The sequence below is a fragment of the Ailuropoda melanoleuca genome, chromosome 3, assembly GCF_002007445.2.
Source record: "Ailuropoda melanoleuca isolate Jingjing chromosome 3, ASM200744v2, whole genome shotgun sequence".
Taxonomy (NCBI): domain Eukaryota; kingdom Metazoa; phylum Chordata; class Mammalia; order Carnivora; family Ursidae; genus Ailuropoda; species Ailuropoda melanoleuca.
This window is the reverse complement of record NC_048220.1, coordinates 89,243,355-89,262,110: the sequence shown is the minus strand read 5'-3', so window position 1 is coordinate 89,262,110 and position 18,756 is coordinate 89,243,355. Positions and strand designations below refer to the sequence as shown.

The 18,756-nt window shown below is 42.6% G+C and overlaps 1 protein-coding gene across 1 annotated transcript in view; it reads left to right on the top strand.

The window, feature by feature from the left end:
* LOC100465542 (dedicator of cytokinesis protein 2) overlaps positions 1 to 18,756 on the top strand; it is a 135,993-nt gene that overhangs the window by 18,891 nt on the left and 98,346 nt on the right. The window contains exons 6-9 of the mRNA XM_034656751.1: positions 4,803 to 4,938; positions 6,988 to 7,142; positions 12,080 to 12,161; positions 17,862 to 17,997. Coding sequence (XP_034512642.1) covers positions 4,803 to 4,938; positions 6,988 to 7,142; positions 12,080 to 12,161; positions 17,862 to 17,997 — 509 coding nt within the window. The remainder of the gene's footprint in view (positions 1 to 4,802; positions 4,939 to 6,987; positions 7,143 to 12,079; positions 12,162 to 17,861; positions 17,998 to 18,756) is intronic.

Sequence of the window (18,756 nt, the reverse complement as noted above, 5' to 3'; positions counted from 1 at the left end):
CGGCAAAAAAAAGGAAGGTAGGAGTGCATGAGAGAGCATGGCAGGTGTAGAAGATTGTGAAATGGGTCAGAAGCCTGGGCCATGAGGCCTGAGGGGGAAGTAGAAAGAGCCCATTCAATGGGATATGAAGGAAATTTCCCAGCAGCCAGGATTTCTTGCTTTTGTCATATGCGCTAGGAAGAAGACCCATAGGCAATAGGAGAGTCAATGGGTTCAACTTACAGCTGCTTCCCATCCCAGGAGCACAGTCCCTCTGCTGGTTCCCCTGCTGGCAGCTGGAAAGCGCGTCCAAATCTGCTTATAATGCACATCATCCCAAAGTGACAGGCAGGGTTTGCCACACAGCTGCTGCCACCATCGGTGCAGTGATATCGTTAGTTGAGTACAGTCTCAGCTGGGAGTGTGAGTATTGAGAGAGTTTTGCTGCTTTGCAGTAATTGCATCTGTGACCTTCAGATGTTGTTTCTTCCTGGGGCTCCTAAGAAAAAAGGCCAAGGATGGAAGAAACGGTCACTGCTCATAGGAAGTCTTCTCTGATTTTCCCGCACCCACCCCTGGCTGGGTTAGGTGCTCTTGTAGGCCCTTACTTACCCTCCACAGTAATCATCTCCTTACTGGCCTTTCTCCCCTGCTGTGATGCGACCTCTGTAAGACAGTGGCCATCTAATTCATCTCTCTGTGTTCGGAACAGGGTCTGCACACGGGTGGTGCTCAGTGAATGATAGCTGAATGAATCCATTAATGGCAGTGATGGGAGAAGGAGGAGGAGGGGGTCCTCCCCAAGTCAACTGTGCCTCTGCAGCATTGTCTGGACTAGCCCTGTACTTTTAGTTTCAGTCACTTCCCTTCGGGGAAGTGAGAGGCATCTTTGGAAATGGAGGCCATGAGCTAGGGGGCCCTTTACTTCTTGCCTCCCTTCCCTGATGATGTAGCTGGAAGGGAAGGAGATTTGGACACTTTCAATTATCACTGGCCTGGTAGCTCAGAGCTCTGATATTTGGTGGGTGGCTTCCAGAAAGCCAGAAGGCCAGACCTCTGGGCAAAGCGTCAGGAGCTATGTGAGGTGCACTTCCTCACACTGTGAGAGTCAGGGAAGCGTGATGGGAATTTAGTGCTGGGGGACTGACCACAATCAGCCTATTTCTCCCATGATTCACTTTGTTCCTTCATTCAGACATCAAACTTTTTTTTTTATTATAATAATATTTTTTTATTATGTTAGTCACCATACAGTACATCCCNACAGTACATCCCCAGATTCCGATGTAAAGTTTGATGCTTCATTAGTTGCGTATAACACCCAGTGCACCATGCAATACGTGCCCTCCTTACTACCCATCACCAACCTATCCCATTCCCCCACCCCCCTCCCCTCTGAAACCCTCAGTTTGTTTCTCAGAGTCCATAGTCTTTCATGGTTCATTCCCCCTTCTGATTACCACCCTTCCTTTATCCCTTTCTTCTCCTACCGATCTTCNTCCTAGTTCTTATGTTCCATAGATGAGAGAAATCATATGATAATTGTCTTTCTCTGCTTGACTTATTTCACTTAGCATTATCTCCTCCAGTGCCGTCCATGTTGCAGCAAATGTTGAGAATTTTTTTTTTTTGATAGCTGAGTAATATTCCATTGTATATATGGACCACATCTTCTTACTCCAGTCATCTGTTGAAGGGCATCTCTGCTCCTTCCATGATTTAGCTATTGTGGACAATGCAGCTATGAACATTGGGGTGCATATGGCCCTTCTCTTTACTACGTCTGTATCTTTGGGGTAAACACCCAGTAGTGCAATGGCTGGGTCATAGGGTAGTTCAATTTTTAACTTTTTAAGGGACCTCCACACTGTTTTCCAGAGTGGCTGTACCAACTTGCATTCCCACCAACAATGTAGGAGGGATCCCCTTTCTCCACATCCTCTCCAACAATTGTTGTTTCTTGCCTTGTCTATCTTTGCCATTCTAACTGGCGTAAGGTGGTATCTCAGTGTGGTTTTGATTTGAATTTCCCTGATGGCTAATGATTTTGAACATTTTTTCATGTGTCTGTTAGCCATTTGTACAGACATCAAACTTTTGTTGAGCACCTGCTAGGCCTCGGGGACACAGATATTTACAAAATACAGCTGCTATATCAACAACAAAAAGCAAGCAATGATAATTAATAATAGCTTACTGAGTGGTGACTCTCTGCCAGGGGATGTTTTAAGCACTTTCCATGCATTAACTCAGTTAAATCTCATGACAACTCTATGAGGTAGGTAGGTAGTATTATCATCTCTATTTCTCAGATGAGGGAACTGAAGCTCACAGAGTGATTAGGTCGTTTTGCCCCCGATGACTGAAATTTGAACCCAGTAGCTTGGCTCCAGAGTTCAAATGCTTAACTATTACTGCATCCTATTGCCTCCAAGGATGATGTAGATTAATATGGGAGAGAGAGAAGTGAACAGACAGTTGAGTAGGAAGTCATGCCTTTCCCAAGAGCAGAAAACACAGACAAGAGGGGGAGGGGAGGCAGGAGGTGGCTGCCACCTGTCCAGAATCTAACAGCACTAGGGGGAATTATTAGGTAAAGAAATGGAGGGTGGAGCGTGGGGTGGAGATGGGACCGGGGAGAGAATGTGGGAGGAGCGAGATTAATATGAACATGGAGAGGAAGGCAGACAACTGCTGGAGCCTTGAGGGCCTAAGCGCCAAATCAAGGAGTTCGGATTTGTCCGGAGGATGGTCAGGAGCCACAGAAGGAGCCATTTCTGTTTTCATTACCATTGAAATTTTTTTTGGTTTTGAAAATTGCATACGGTGGAGGCTTCTTCCCCTACCCTTGTTTCGGGTTCATCTTATTGCTTTCTCGAACAGAAGAGAGCAGTGTGGGGCTACTTCTGAGGAGAAAATGTCAAAATGCTCATTTCTCCAAAGTAAATGGTCTGCTGTTCAATTGGGAGACAGCCTCTCCTGACCCTGGATTATGGGAATCCTGACAGTCCTGGCCTGTGACTACTAAAGGTTCTGAAATTCCACATGAGACCGGTAATGGGCAAGCTCCTTGGTCTCCAAAGGGTGAGGAATCCTCAAATGACTCCTCCAAGTCCCAATATAGTTGGACCCTAGAAAATGTTTTATTCATTCATTTTAGAACTGAATCCACTTTGATAAATTCTGAAGAGAAAGAGCTAGAGAGATGTTGGCATTAAATTATGTATTGGCTATGCTCCATCTTTTCTGAGGTCACGCGAGTCTCTGCTCAGCATTAGTTGAAAGCATTTATTCCCCCTTAGCATCGTCTGTCCGGCAGCATGGCTGGGCAACATTATGAATCATATCTACTTGGAAGTTAATTTTCTAATGAATGTGGACAAACGGGTGAACCTTGGCTCCCTTCTGTTTGCATTTGGATGAGATGAAAGGTGTGCTTCTCAATCTGGTTCTCAAATAAGAGATGGAAATTTAGTCTCCTTCATTTGTCCTTGCTGCCCTTTCAGATTCTGGTACTCAGTAAGGGTGCCTAAGTAGGACCACTGTTGGACTTCTCAGAGTCTTCATCAGCCCACTTCCCCTACCTTCTTTGTATGGATAGCTGAGGTCCTCCGTCTCAACATCAAGTGAGAAAGCAGCTTCAAGTCCAGGCCTCTGCACACCTACGCCTGGTTCCTTAATCTAGTACTGCCCTTAAGTACCTCCCATCTAGAAAGTATACCATAGAGGTTAAGAGTGCAGACAGGATGCCATATTACTTTTTAACTAGCTATGTGACCTTCAGCAAATTAATTAACCCCCCCCATATCTTTGGTCTTTTTTTCATTTGTAAAATGGGAGTATTAATAGTACATAAAATGCATTAATATACATAAAACATTTAATGTATGTGAGCTTACCGCAAGTGCTATGCATTTGCTGTTATTAGGTATCATTGATACCAATCAGAATGGCAGATGCAGTTGAAATAAATCAATACCAAGTAGGGAACGCTTGTGGCCTGGAAGTCAAAGAGCTAAAGAGCAGGCTTATATAATAACAAGCAATATATCTGAGATTTTTCCCCAGCAACTATGTTCAAAATGTTTTATAGATAACATATGAATACCTTCTCTGTTATATATCAGATCATATCATATTGTATTATATTGTAAAACAGCTTAAGATAAGGCACATGGCTCCTTTGACCCCTCCAACCCCTCTTGGTCCCAGGGTCCTACCCCACCTCACAGGTACCCCTGTTCGTAGTATTGGTGGTTTGGTACTTTTTGTCCAGACCCTTCTCTTTTTTCTTGTCATTCATGTACATGCACCCTGGTAATATATCTGGCTCATTTTATTTGTTTATATAAACCTAGTGTATGCATTTTTTCATATTTTAATTTTTCACTGAGATATATCATTAGACATATTAAAGCTATATTATATTTATTAAGCACTGCTGCATGGAATTCCATTACAGGTCACAGTTTATTTAGCTATTCTCCCTTTGACAGACATTGTGGTTTTGTTCAACACTTTGCTGACGCAAGTAATGCTGTAACATGCATCCTCATTCAAATGTGGCTGCTTCTCTAGATCCACTATTGCAGGAAATATACATTTTAACAAAATTTAATATACACTGCCATAGTACCACCCAAAGAGGCTGAACTATACCAGTATGCCCCATGGTTGTGTGCAAGGCTGTTGGTGTAGAGCTGTTCCATAGAAGTCTGCAATTCTCAGAGACCAGGTGAACTTTCTGGTATAAACTTCTCACCAACATCTTAAAGCCTTAAGCCTCCCCCGATTTATGCTCACCCTCTGTTTTTGCTTTTCAGAATACTTGAGCTTGATCTGATTGTCAGAGATGATGATGGAAATATCTTGGACCCTGATAATACCAGCGTCATCAGCTTGTTCCATGCACACGAGGAAGCGACTGATAAAATCACAGAGCGCATCAAGGAAGAAATGGTGAGCTTTGTAAAATAGACTTTGGCCAAGCAAGACAGTCATATAGCACATCATAAACTTCAAATAATAGGCTAATTAGCCAGAGTCTATACTGTGCAAGGAGACATCTGTTCTATGACCTGAGATTATCAGTAACCACATGCATTATATTGTGTTTTTGTACTTGGGTCTGTAATTCGCTCTGCATCCATCCCACAGGTAATTTAACGCAAGGCAAGTTTCCTGTTCTCATGGAGATTTTATATTCTGAGAGGGGGAAAGAAGAAAGGCAATAAGAAGTAAATAAATAAATGGACGAATTAATTCCAGATGGTGATAAGTCTCTAAAAGGCAATAAGCTAGGGTTATGTGAATCAGAGTGAATCAGGAGCTATTTTAAAAGGTACCATCAGGAAAGGCATCTCTCAGAAGAGACATCTGAGTTGACACTTGAATAATATGAAGTCACCAAGCCTGGGAAGATCTAGGGACAAAGTGTTGTAGGCAGAGGGAACAGTACGTGAAAAGGCCCTGAGGTAGGACTGTGTTCTGAATGTTCAAGGAGTAGAAAGCCCAGCATGGATAGGGCATGATGAGCAGTGGGAAAGTGTAGGCAATGATTTGGAGAGATAGGGAGCAGGAGCTGGCTCTCACAGGGCCTGAGGGGTCACAGAAAACAGTTAAGATGTAATCCCAAGTGTGGTGGAAAGCCAATGAAAGACTTCAAGCAAACATAATTTTTTTTCAAGGTTAACATAATCTTACTTATGATTAAAAAAATCATTTTAGCCACTGTGTATTACTTGAAAATTTATTTTTAGTTTTGTTAAGATAATTTTCACATGGAATTAATTCATCATGAGCTACAGTCTACTGAATCTTACTAAAATATAGTGTTGAGTGAGCTCCACCATAATCACGATATCAACAGTTGTGTCACCCTGAAAGTTTCTTTGAGTCCCCTTGGAGTTGATCCCCTTTCCCAGTGTCTAGGCCCAGGCAATCCCTAATTTGTTTTCTGTGATTACACGTTGCCTTTTCTGGAGTTTCATATAAATGAAAGCATATGGTTTTGGTGTTTGCCTTATTTTACTCAGCGTGATGTTTTTGAGGTTCATGTTGTAAATATTATTCTTTTCCTTTTTATTGCTGAGTTGCTATACCATCAAATAGTTGTCCATTGTTGGACACGTGGGTTGTTTCCACCTGGGGGCTACATAACTAATACTGACAGGAATATTTGCAAACATATGCGTGGACATATATTTTCATTCTTTTCGAGTGATACCTGACAATAGGATTGCTGGATCCTATGATTTGTGTATGTTCAACATTTTAAGATACTGCCACACTATTTCCCAAAAAGGTTGTACAATTTCACATTCACATCAGCAGTATATGAGAGTTCCAGTAGCTCTGCATTCGTTCAACACTCGGTCTTGCCAGTCTCTCAACTTCAGCCTTTCTAGTGGTTTTGTGGTGCTTTCTTATTGTGGTTTTAATTTGAATTTCCCTGAATGACTAGTGATGTTGAGCATATCTTCATGTGCTTACTGGCCATAGCCATTTGTATCTTTTTTTGTGTGAAGTATCCGTACAAAAATTTTGCCCATTTTAATTGGGTTGATTTTTTTTTATCATTGAGTTGTAGGAACTCTTTGTATGTTCTAAATACAATTGTATAGTTGAATATTCTAAATACAGATTCCTTATCAGATATGTGCTTTGTGAATATATTTTCCCAATCTGTGCCTAGCCTTCTCATTTTCTTAAATGCATTAAAAAAAAAAAAACAGAAGTTTTTAGTTTGGATGAAGTCCATTTAAGCATTTTTTTTCTTTTTATGGTTTGTGCTTTTTATGACACTAACTTTATGAGGAAGCCTGGACCAAACAGTGGTATTTCCCAAAATGAGAAAATCAAGGCCAAGAGAGTCAAAGTGACTTGGCTCAGCTCACAGAAACTTTTGCTGGTAGACCTGGATATAATGCAGAAATCTTCAGGCTTGAATCCTCAGTAGTTCTGGCCTGATTTTCTCCACCTCTCTCCTTTCTTTCCTCCAAATCTTAGTCAAAAGACCAGCCAGATTATGGAATGTATTCCCGGATCTCCTCATCCCCCACTCACAGCCTCTATGTCTTTGTGAGGAACTTTGTGTGCCGAATTGGGGAAGATGCTGAACTCTTCATGTCTCTCTATGACCCCAACAAGCAAACGGTCATAAGGTAGGTGTGTTCAATATTGCCTGACTTCTCTGTACATGGGAGGTTGGAATTAGCTGAGCACAGAGCATCCTTTTTATTCCCACCATCATTTGTGGAGAAAGTCCCACCTGGAAGAGAAACTGAGCCTGAAAATGTGGAAGCAACTTCTTGTAGGATATGTGAGTCAGGTGGAAATATTGTTTATTACCAAATTTTTCCCCTAGTGTGGTTATGGTTACACAGTAAGGTTTTGTAAATAGGTTTTTGATAATGGAAAACAACCAGAAAAAATGAGATTCATATAGGTGGTGTTGGATAGAATAAAAATACCTACTTTAAAAATAGGAGATGGGTAGGGGGGGATGGGTGAAATAGGCAATGGAGATGAAGGAGTGCACTTGTCATGGTGAGCACGGGGTGATGTGTGGAAGTGCTGAATCACTATAATGCACACTCGAAACTATTATAACACTGTATGTTAACTAACTGAAATTAAAACAAAAACTTAAGTAAGAAATAAAAGTAAAACAAAAACAAAGCTAAACAAATGAAATAAAATGGGAGTAAAGAAGTAAATGGTGGGAGCTCCTGGGAGGCTCAGTCGGTTAAGCGTCTGCCTTCGGCTCAGGGATTGATCCCTATATCAGACTCCCTGCTCAGTGGGGAGCCCGCTTCTCCCTCTGCCTGACACTCCCCCTGCTTATGTTCTCTCTCTCTCTGTCAATCAAATAAATAAATAAAATCTTAAAGAAGAAGAAGAAGAAGTCAATGCTGAGAACTTCGTTTCCTCCAGGGCGATATCAGGCTGAGAATGTGGGCTCTGAAATCTGCCTGAGTTCATAACCTGGCTGCACCATTTACTCTTTCTTAACCTCAGGCAAGTTGCTCATCCTTCTAAGCCTGAGTTGCCCATTTGCAAAATGTTAGCACAATCCTCATGGGGTCATTTCTTTCAGATTTTAACGAGAAAAAGCACATGAAGCACAGAGCTTGACACAGTTCTCCAAGTGGTAGTGGCTGTTATTATTATTACTTTAACTGATTGCTCTTGAGAATGTAGAAAGTAAGGGAACTTCTGGGTGCCTCAGCTTGAGTAAGCAAGAATACCTTTTGAGAATCTCCAGGGAAAAGACTTTGGTGCACCTCCAGCCCCAACTACTGGGCCTCTGGCCTCTGCCTGTGGCTCAGACCATCGTTCCATGTGGTGACCCTGCCGGTCTTCTCCAGTGGGGTTTTGGGCCAACACATGGTTGCATATTTGAGGTCCCATATTTGAAGTCCCAGCTGATATATTAGAATGCAGCTGGAACATAAACCCTCTGCCTTTATGGAGAAAGTGTTGTTTCCCTAGCTTGGTTGTTATGATGGTTAAATGAGATCACGTACAGTGCCTGGTGCACAGTAGTACTTTGGAAAGTAATGGCTTTCCTGGAGACGTTTGTAAAACATGGAGGGGCTGTCCATCTAAGAAGACTGAACTGAGGTCTGTGTATGATCTCATTTAATTCTCATTAGTCTATGTCATTAGGTGGGAAAATGAGGCCCAGGAAGGTCAAATGACTGGTTCAAAGTCATATATATTTATTAATGGCAGAGCTAAGATTTCTACTCAGGTATACCTATCTGATTCCAAAGACAAGCTAATTCCCACTTTATTTTTTTTTTAAGATTTATTTATTTTAGAGAGAGAGAGAGCACGAGTGGGAGGGGTGGAGGAAGAAGGAGAGAGAATCTCAAGCAAACTCTGTGCTGACCGTGGAGCTTGATGCAGGGCTCAATCTCACGACCCTGAGATCACGACCTGAGCTGAAACCAAGAATTGGATGCTTAACCAACTGTGCTACCCAGGTGCCCCTAGCTCCCACTCTAGTATGTCACCAAGGAAAGAGTTGTATCGAATATCCTGAATGGGTCTTATCAGGGTTTCAGAACTGTCATGGTGGACAGCTATTCTTTATACTGAACCTAAATCCCTAATATTAAAAGTCAGTCCAATTCACCTGGCTAGGCCTCAGTGAACACTGCAGGTGATTGTTCCTGCTACCTTAGAACACACTTGAAATGGTCTGTGAGCCATAGGCCCCTTGCCATTCCCTGCCAGCTATTCACAAGGTACCTGTGACAAGGACCCTGAAAGCACTCATAGGACCCTTTCTGCCTCTCAGAAAACATGATTCTTCATGATTGAATTGACAGGGGTGCCTGGCCTACTAGCCCATCTAAGTGATGGATGACCTGAACCAGCTCTGTGGAAAGAGGCAATGGATCAGTGACATGGCAGCTCTGTTCCCTGATGTGCCACACCAGACGATAGGCTCAATGGGGCATGCCTGAGTGATGCCTCTGAGATGGCCAGAAATACAGGGAAGCCCTCAGGAAACTGAGAGATGAGGAAGAAGGGGAATAAAAGGGGCAAAAACCAAAAAAAAAGGAGGGCAGGAGAAGTAGAATACAAAGAAAGATGAGAAGACGCATGATACAAGAAAGGGGAGGGGGATCGTGGAAGCACTCCCTATGTCATTCTGACTCTAGACAGTGGTTCTTCCCCTAAGAAATCAGTCTTGTCCACTCCTGCCTAGCCAGGGTTGACATACAATGGCAAGACAAGGCATTCCTTGCCAAAGACAAGTTAGGGCATTCTCAATGTGTCCCAAATGTGGACTGGGGACCATTTGGCTGAGACTGAACTTTCAATGTTGGGATGAATCATGGTCTGATTCCAGTGGATGCCTGAAGAGATCTGGCTTGGGAAATATAAGGCAAACTTTTGTAGGACCAAGAAGAAGCAGCTTAGACATCAGGCCAGTGGCAAGGCTAATTTCCAAAAAAAAGGCTTGAGGAGGAGTTGAGATGGTCCTCCCCTTCCTTGGAGGAGAGTGTCATGTGCAGTAGGTATCACCTGTCTTCGTGCCAGGTGGGCCTTTAGAATTACCACCCAGGTCTTCCTGGTTAGGGATGGATAGAGCCAGCTCAGCCCTCTAAGTTGCTTTTCTTTTTATGATTGCATTTCTGCTAGGAGAAAATTTCTGGTGCCTAATGTTTAGACCTAACAGGCTGGTTCTCTACTGGGTATGCTACATGTGTTCAAAGGTCCTGGGAAAGACCCAGATATTTCACTATGACATTCTGGAAATAACCAATGGGAAATAACTTTAAAACAATTTTTTATGGAGCTTTGGAGGTTTCTTGGTTAGTTTGCTGAAAATTCCACTAAAATTTTAAGAACTTATTAAAAAAAAAGAAGAGGGGCACCTGGGTGTGTCTCAGTCAGCTAAGTGTCCAACTCATGGTTTCAGCTCAGGTCATGATCTCAGGGTTGTGAGGATCAAGTCCCAGGTTGGGTTTTGTACTCAGCATGGAGTCTGCTTGTCCCTCTCCCTCCCCCTTCACCCCTTCTCCAGCATCCATGTGCTCTCTTTCTCTCTCTCTCTCAAGTGAATAAATAAAATCTTTTTAAAAATTAAAAATTAAAATTAAAAAGAAGGAAGAAAAGCTGCATTTAACTTTTTTAAAAAAGATTTATTTCTTTTATTTTAGAGAGAGAGAGATTGTGTGTGTGCATGCAAGCTAGGGGAGGAGCAGAGGGAGACAGAGAGAATTTTCAAGCAGACTCCCTGTTAAGCACAGAGCCGCATGCAGGGCTCAATCCCAGGACCCCGAGATCATGACCTGAGCTCAAATCAAGAGTTGGTTGATTAACCAACTGAGCCCCCCAGGCACCCCAGAAAAGCTACATTTAACTCGATTGAATTTTAACCAGTGGTTAATCCAGAGCTGTGTTCATTTTGTTATCAGTTCCATTTCCCCCTTGAACTTGCTCAGACTACTCTCATTAGTCTTCTAGGAGTGAGTAGAGAGAGTAACAAGACGTTGGAGAGAACAAATCTCTAAATACAAGGCAATCCCCCCTAACTTTGATAAATTCTTGTTATGCTTTTTTTGAGAGGATTTGGGTTTTGAGCTTATTTTGTTTTTATCCTAATTCAAGACTGACTAGTATGAACTGCACAAGATGATGTATGGTTGCTAGAAGATGCGAGATGGTAAATGATCATATGTCAGAACTGTGTGACTGCCCCTTATAAAATGCTTCAGCGGATATCCGTTATTTTAGGATCAAGTCAAAATCTTTGAATGGCCTATAAGGCCTACATAGTTTGGCCTCTCTAAGTTTTCTCTTATCACTTTCCCCTTGAATCTGTTTTTTAGATGCATCAAGCTCCAGCCTGCCTCAGGGCCTTTGAATATATGTTTGGTTTTCCTGAAACATTTCCCTTTCTCACTCTCTTTTCCTGACTAACTTTATTTACATGTCATATCCCTAGCAAGGAATTTCCTGACCACCCAGACTAGGCCAGACTTTCCTGATATACATTCTTGCAACACCCTGAACTTTGTCTTTATAGCACAATTGAATATGAATAGTTGTCACAACTGCATTTAGATAGTTATTTAAGTGTATCTCAGATAATGGCTAAGGCTATCTATGGCCCCCCATCACAGTGTGATATTCCATTCAAAGAAATAATCCCATGTCCAATGGATAATTTTTAAAAAATTTTAATCTTTAATTAGTCTTGAAAGGGAATGAGTTGAGAAAGGCAAATGCATTCTTAACATCCAGCAAAAAATGCCAAAATCCTTTCCCAATCTCTCCCACTCTTAATTCTACAGAGAATGCTGCTACTCTTCAGCAATATTAGGTAGCTGGGCCAGAATTTGCTCAGCAGATGGGGGGAGAAAGAGAATGTGAATGCACATGTTAGTGATTCTTTGCCCCCTGGTCTCTGTTAGAGGGAACTGTAATCTCTTAGAAGGAGGGACCACGTCTGTCTCAAACACTACTGTGTCCCCAGCAGCCAGTACTGGTTGAGCACACAGTAGAAGCTCAGTGAATATTTTTACCGAAGCATTGTTGAGCTCCAGGCAGTAACAGGTTGCCACTCCTCTTCCCACAGTGAGAACTACTTGGTGCGATGGGGCAGCAAGGGCTTCCCGAAGGAGATCGAGATGCTCAACAACCTGAAAGTGGTCTTCACGGTGGGTGTTCACTGTCTTGTTGCCCCTGTCTTCCATACTCACAAGGGTATGATCTCGGAAACTATGCCACTCACTTGGTCAGGAGGGAGCATGGCCTGGGTGCAGATCTGTGTTCTGGGCTTTCTGGAGAGATTCAGAGCAGATGGGATGGGGGAGTGTTGTGTGTCCTATGGAAGCTGTTAGGAAGATGGATCTTCCCCTCTCTCTATCTCCTTCCCTCTTTCTTTTTCACTCACGTGCACACCAAGAACACATGCCAAGTGCTGTGTAAACAAGCACAGACCCCTTCCAGCAATAATGTCTACATGAACTGGGTACAGCAGCTGTTCTGATTTATCAGTTAATTCATGGCTAACCTGAGTTCCTTTCTTTGGCTCAGACTTTCTAAAAACCTCTCTAAAATGTATCAGAAAAAAAGAAAAGACCTTCTAAGAACATTGACTGCGTTGGTAAATTGGATATTCTGAACATAATCAAATCACAGATGAATAAAGATCCTAACAGATCCCTGAGATCATTCTTCTATATACCAGTATTCGCTGGGCGAGACGTATGTAGAAATGTTGAAATCAGGGGTGCCTGGGTGGCTCAGTCGTTAAGCATCTGCCTTTGGCTACGGGCGTGATCCTGGCGTTCTGGGATTGAGCCCCACGTCGGGCTCCTCCACTGGGAACCTGCTTCTTCCTCTCCCGTTCCCCCTGCTTGTGTTCCCTCTCTCGCTGGCTGTCTCTCTCTCTGTTGAATGAATAAATAAAATCTTAAAAAAAAAAAAAGAAATGTTGAAATCAGTTGTTAGTTGGATGATTTATTTCCGAAAGTGAGCCTGGCTTTTTAGTTCTGGAAAAGACAAACAGTAGAAAGAAAAAGATAAGTGTTATTATTTTCAGCAAAGACCTTTCTCTTGTCCTATTTCCATGAGAGTGTGTTAAGAGTGTGATTTTAAGATACCTAAAGATATTGGCATTCTCTGCAAGCTCCTTTGGGGAAAAAGAGTGTTTATGAGATTTTTCACTCTGTTGCCTATGTTAGCAAGAGAAATTACAGAGGAGGAGCCAGGGAGGGATTTGGGCATTGGCCAAACCTATGAGTTTGATCCAGGAGTGACCGACATGCTAAATTAATCGACGTTGCTCTACGATAATTTTCCAGTTACAGCCCATTCAGTGCAAGGTCTTATGTTATGTCACAATTAGATTGGAGTGCAGCTGATTTATTTTGTTTGTTATTTCCTGAAAAATGGGCCAGAGGCATGGAATAAGATCATAGTTCTAATTGCTTAGACAAAGTTTTCCTGGCATATATAAATGTGTCTCAGTCCTGTTTATCTATTATTAGTTAGAAGGAGGAGCCTATTTATTTTCTTGATAAATAGGAAAGTCCCATGGGGCTTCCTGATTAAACCAAGAGACAGATGTTTCATGAGAGGGACAGGGACAGGGAATCAATCAACGGTTGATTTTGCAGAGAGCCAATTCATGATGTAAACATGCAGAAAAGGGCATCAGTAAATTTGTGTCTCTCAATATCATTGAGGATGTGACTCTGCCTGCATGGAATTCCGCCTGTGCCACCACCTCTTCTTCCCACAGCAAATGAACTTGGGAACTTTGGTTGACTAACTCAACAGGCTGATACTTCTCCATCTTGAAATGATGGGAGTCTTCATTTTGGGACAAGGAAGGTCATGGTGCTCTAACTTCTTTTATTGATTCAAGAGCTATCCAGTGAATACCTACTATGGGTATAATCTGTGCTAGGTATTGGGGATACAGCATTGAATAAGCCGATAGACCCTTTTCAAGATGTGATGTGGGGAATTCAGAAAACAAGTAAATGAATAAATAAACAAGAAAATGTCAAAAGGCAATCCATGCAATGCAGATAATTAAGACAGGGTGATGTGATGGCGTTTGACTGAGCTTTACTTTCAACTGGGCATTGAGGTGATGTTTAAGTTAGAGAAAGATAAGACTTGGCAGGCATGTGCCTTTCTGGCCTTATTTCACTTGTCTCTGGATTTTAGCTCTTTCTGGGCAAGCCCTGGGACCTGGCACATGGGTTGGCCGGTGGTGAACTTCCCCTGTCTCCTTTATAAGCATTCACTCTCCCTGGCTCTGTAAGAGGAAAACAGAGTATACCACCAGTTTCCCTAAGAATTTTCCCAGTTTGGGGGTTATTGCTAACACACAGGAAACAAGACCGAACAGTAAAAAGAGTGCTAATGAATTACTAAATCAGGTGACATGTGTTTTAAGTTTTGTTGCTCTGTCTCAACTTCCCTAATATGTCTGAATTTTATAAGGCCAAAGCAAAAATGATTGAGAAACACCACAGGTTGGAACACAGTTCTGAGGGAGGATTGCTCATTTATACACTCTCCAGAGATTAACTTGTGCTCGAGTATTTTGTAAGATGCTAAGATTCTTTAGTGCCAAGAGTCTCTGATGAGGCAGCTCTTAAAGGTCTGGTGTCTTCCTTTGATCAAATGAAATCTTTTCAGAAAAAAGGGGTGGAAGAGGGTCTTAATTAAGAACCTTGTAGGGGCGCCTGGGTAGCGCAGTCGTTAAGCGTCTGCCTTCGGCTCAGGGCGTGATCCTGGTGTTCCGGGATCGAGCCCCACATCGGGCTCCTCCGCTGGGAGCCTGCTTCTTCCTCTCCCACTCCCCTGCTGTGTTCCCTCTCTCGCTGGCTGTCTCTGTCACATAAATAAAAATAAAAAAATCTTAAAAAAAAAAAAAAAAAAGAACCTTGTAGGCTTACCTAGTATGTTAGTTGCCAGAGCTGCCATTACAAAGTGCCACAGTCTGGGTAACTTAAGGAACAGAAATTTATTTTCTCACAGTTCTGGAGGCTGGAAGTCCAAGATTAAGGTGTTCGCAGGGTTGGTTTCTTGTGAGGCCTCTCTCCTTGGCTTGCAGATGGCGACTTCTCCCTGTGTCCTCACGTGGTCTTTTCTCTGTGTGTGTCTGTGTCCTAATCTCCTTGCTTATAAGGACACCAGTCATTGCATAACCTCATTTTAGCTTAATCATTTCTTGAAAGTCCTTATATCCAAATATATTCTGAAGTGCTGGGGGTTAGGACTTCTACATATGAATTCTGACGGGATGTAATTTAGCCCATAACATCTAAGAAGGATCTTTTCAGGTGTCAGGGCCTTTGTGGTTCTAGAATGCCTCTGAAAGATACCAAACTAGATATTTCAAAAATATGAAAATTCCTAATGAGACAAGAGAAGTAATAAAGGACAGAGGTCATCATAAAGGAAGCAAGACGAGCTCTTAAGGATGCAAAGGGTTTGGATATATAGAGGAATAAAAGGCAAGCATCTGAGGCAGAGGTGTGGACAGGGTGCTTAGGAAGGAAGAGTGAGTTGAAAGTGAGCATTGTGTGTTTGTGGAGCAATAAAGAAATCTTTGTGACAAAAATAGAGTACTTACATGCAGAGAATAGTGGGGAATTGGTTGGCTAGGACAGCTGGAAATATATTCTCTCTGGGACCTTTCACGTCAGCTGGGGAAGATTAGCACTAATAGGGTAGAAAATAAGGAGCTAGTAACGTCATTGTAGGAAGAGAAATGAAATAATGAACATGGCTTCAAAGGTAAGTTTGTAGGGGATTTCAGGGCGGGTGGGAGGAAGGAGTGAGGCAGGCCAGAGAAAAGGCTGTCCAACCATCTGCATGTGAGATAATTGGGTTCTCAAATTCAGATGCCTACAGGGCAGGGCAAGGAATACAAATGAGTGGCCAAGCTTCCTTAGTCAGGAAGCCCCCTTCTCCCCTGCCTTCCCTTTCTCCCTGCCTAACAGGGAGATTTTGGAGAGTAGGGAAGCAGATGTCCATTTCCCCCACTGGTAGAAGGACAGCCCTTGTATTAGTCAGTCGTTCTCCAGAGAACCTGAACCAATAGGATATATAGATAGATTTATTCTAAGGATCTGGCTCCCATGATTGTGGAGGCTGTCAAATTTGAAATCTGTATGGCTGGCCAGCAGGCCTGAAACTCAGGCAGGGTTTCTATACTGCTGTCCCGAGGCAGAATTCCTCCTTCACTGGGAAACCTCAGGTTTCAGTGCCTGAGGTACAACACTGAATAAGGCCTCAAGTCCTTCAACTGGTTGGATGAGGCATGTCTACATTATGGAAGGTAATCTCCTTGACTTAAAGTCAACTGATTATAGATGTTAATCTGAGCTATGAAATACCTCCTTAGCAACATCTAGACTAGTGTGTGGCCAAACAATTAAGCACTATAACGTCGCCAAGTTGATGCATAAAATTTAACCATCACAGGTCCCAAGCAGAAAGGTGTGGACCACATTGGGGCCATGTTTTGTTTCCAGAAACTCTGCATGCCTCTGCACTCTTCTTTCCACACCAGCCACAATGAGGTGGCTGCTTTGCCTGGGCCCTGGCTCTTATGTGAGCTGACAGGCTATTCCCAGTGCATATGCCTATAGGAGGATTAATTTGGAGGAAAAGCAACTATTCCTGAGTGAGGCCAGGCCCAGGATTCTCTACTCTGATGCCAACAACATGCTTTGATGTTCTTTCTTAACCCAGCTGGAAGGCGGTCCCAAGAACATTGAAGCTTTTAGCTTTGAGCAGGACAGTTAGATGCTGAGGTGGTCCAGGTGGCTTTCCCTCCTCTGTATTCTTCTAATGGTGAGAGAGATGTGTTGTGGTGGTTAGGTTTATAGACTTCGGTCTTAGAATGACTGGACAGTGTCTCCAAGGGCTAAGGTCATGATCCCAGGGAAGTCCCTTGTCTTCTTTGTGTCTCAGTGTTCCCATCTGTAAAATGGGGGTGCAATATAGTATCTACTTCAGAAAGTTGTTAAGGATCAAACAAGACAATGGCTTATGAGAAACTTAGCACAGTGCAGGGCACATTAGTGTAGTTCCCCATGTCAGTGTTCTTCTTCAAGGCACACACTAGAGTGCACTCTGCTGTCCCCCTTAAAGTTAGCTGCGGCCACCTGCCTTGTTTTGGTCATTGAAATACAAGCCAAAGTAATGTCTATTCTGGGTGGAAACTTTAAGGACCAGTAAGTGATTTGCCACATTCCCTTCTCCTGCTGTGGGGACAGTGGAAGCACCTGTTGTGATGAGAGGGATCATCTGTCAGCTAGGAGCCAGGGCAGGTAGGTAAGCGGGTCCCCCAGCCATTGGCATTGGGCAGGTAGCCTGAGCTAGAAGTAAGGCTCTGAGATGCTGGAATTGTTTGGTGCCGCAACAACCCATTCCTGAGTGATAAACATACACCAGGTGCTCAGTAAATGGTTAACTGTTGGGGTTGTACTCTCCCTTTTGCTTTCTCCTTCAGTGGTGCTGAGCAGTGATGAGATGGATGAAGTCATCTGTGGCAAATGCTGTTTTGGATCCATCAGCTGGCATATAGGAAATGCTGCCTGTATAACTGATACTGTACTTCTATCCTTCTCTCGCTATTAGTTTAAAATTGAAGAATTGGGATTGAACACCAGAGACCTGCCACTCTGTTTCCTTTCTAAAACTCACCTTTCTTATCTATGAAATGGGTATGATTGTCCTGTTTTCTACCTTTCCCAGGACTAATTGTATGATTGGTCCGTGTACACTAAGTGTTAAGTACATCCCCCCACAATTTACTATTAGTGAGCTTCCTTTTCTACTTCTTTAGACACATGGTGTATAACTATTCATTTCCTGCCCTACAGGATCTCGGAAACAAAGACCTCAACAGGGATAAAATTTACTTGATTTGTCAAATAGTCCGAGTGGGGAAGATGGATCTCAAGGATACGAATACAAAGAAGTGCACGCAGGGACTGAGGCGGCCCTTTGGGGTGGCAGGTAATGACACACTACACACCATTAACTTTTATTGAAGTGTGTATTTTATATGGCTGAATTTTAAAGATTATTTCTTTCCCTCTCCTCCTTGCCCCCCCCCCCAAATTTATACCAGACAGCTCTTAATACCTACATTTCTGGTGACTAAATCAAAATAATTGGTGACTAAGTCCAGATTTATGATGAAGGTTGTGAATAATGGATCCTTGTGTCTGCAGCAGGGTGTTGGGAGCGTGGTGCCGTCTGAGCAGTTGGCACCTTTGCTCCCCAGCGTGGAGAAGAAGGAAGAACAGTACGAGTGGGATCTAATTATGAGGAGCAAATCATTTTTTAAAAAATATCCAGGACAGGAAATCCAGTTACACAGAATGATTCACAGGCCACACATCTAAATTCCAGATGGAAGTGGACATTTGGAGAGTTGGTGTGACCAGATGAGGTTGCTTCTGAGCAATCTTGCCTCCGCATTTTTCTCCAAGCCTTAGTTCTCTCTCTTGGGGTTTCCAAGACTTCATCATTCTTGTCCCACTTTTATGGTTTTTGTTATTTAACTATAACTGGCATTATTATTTACCTAATATATTTTCTTTTAATTAGCCTACTTTATATTAAAGTACCTTTTTTTCCCTTAAAAGACCTTTTAAAGACCTGTGGAAACAGCAATTTGATATGCCAGTTTTATTTCTTTTTATTCAAATACATATTTTTAGTCATGTACCATTTATAATTCCTCTATATTATATCTAAACCCACTGTTTC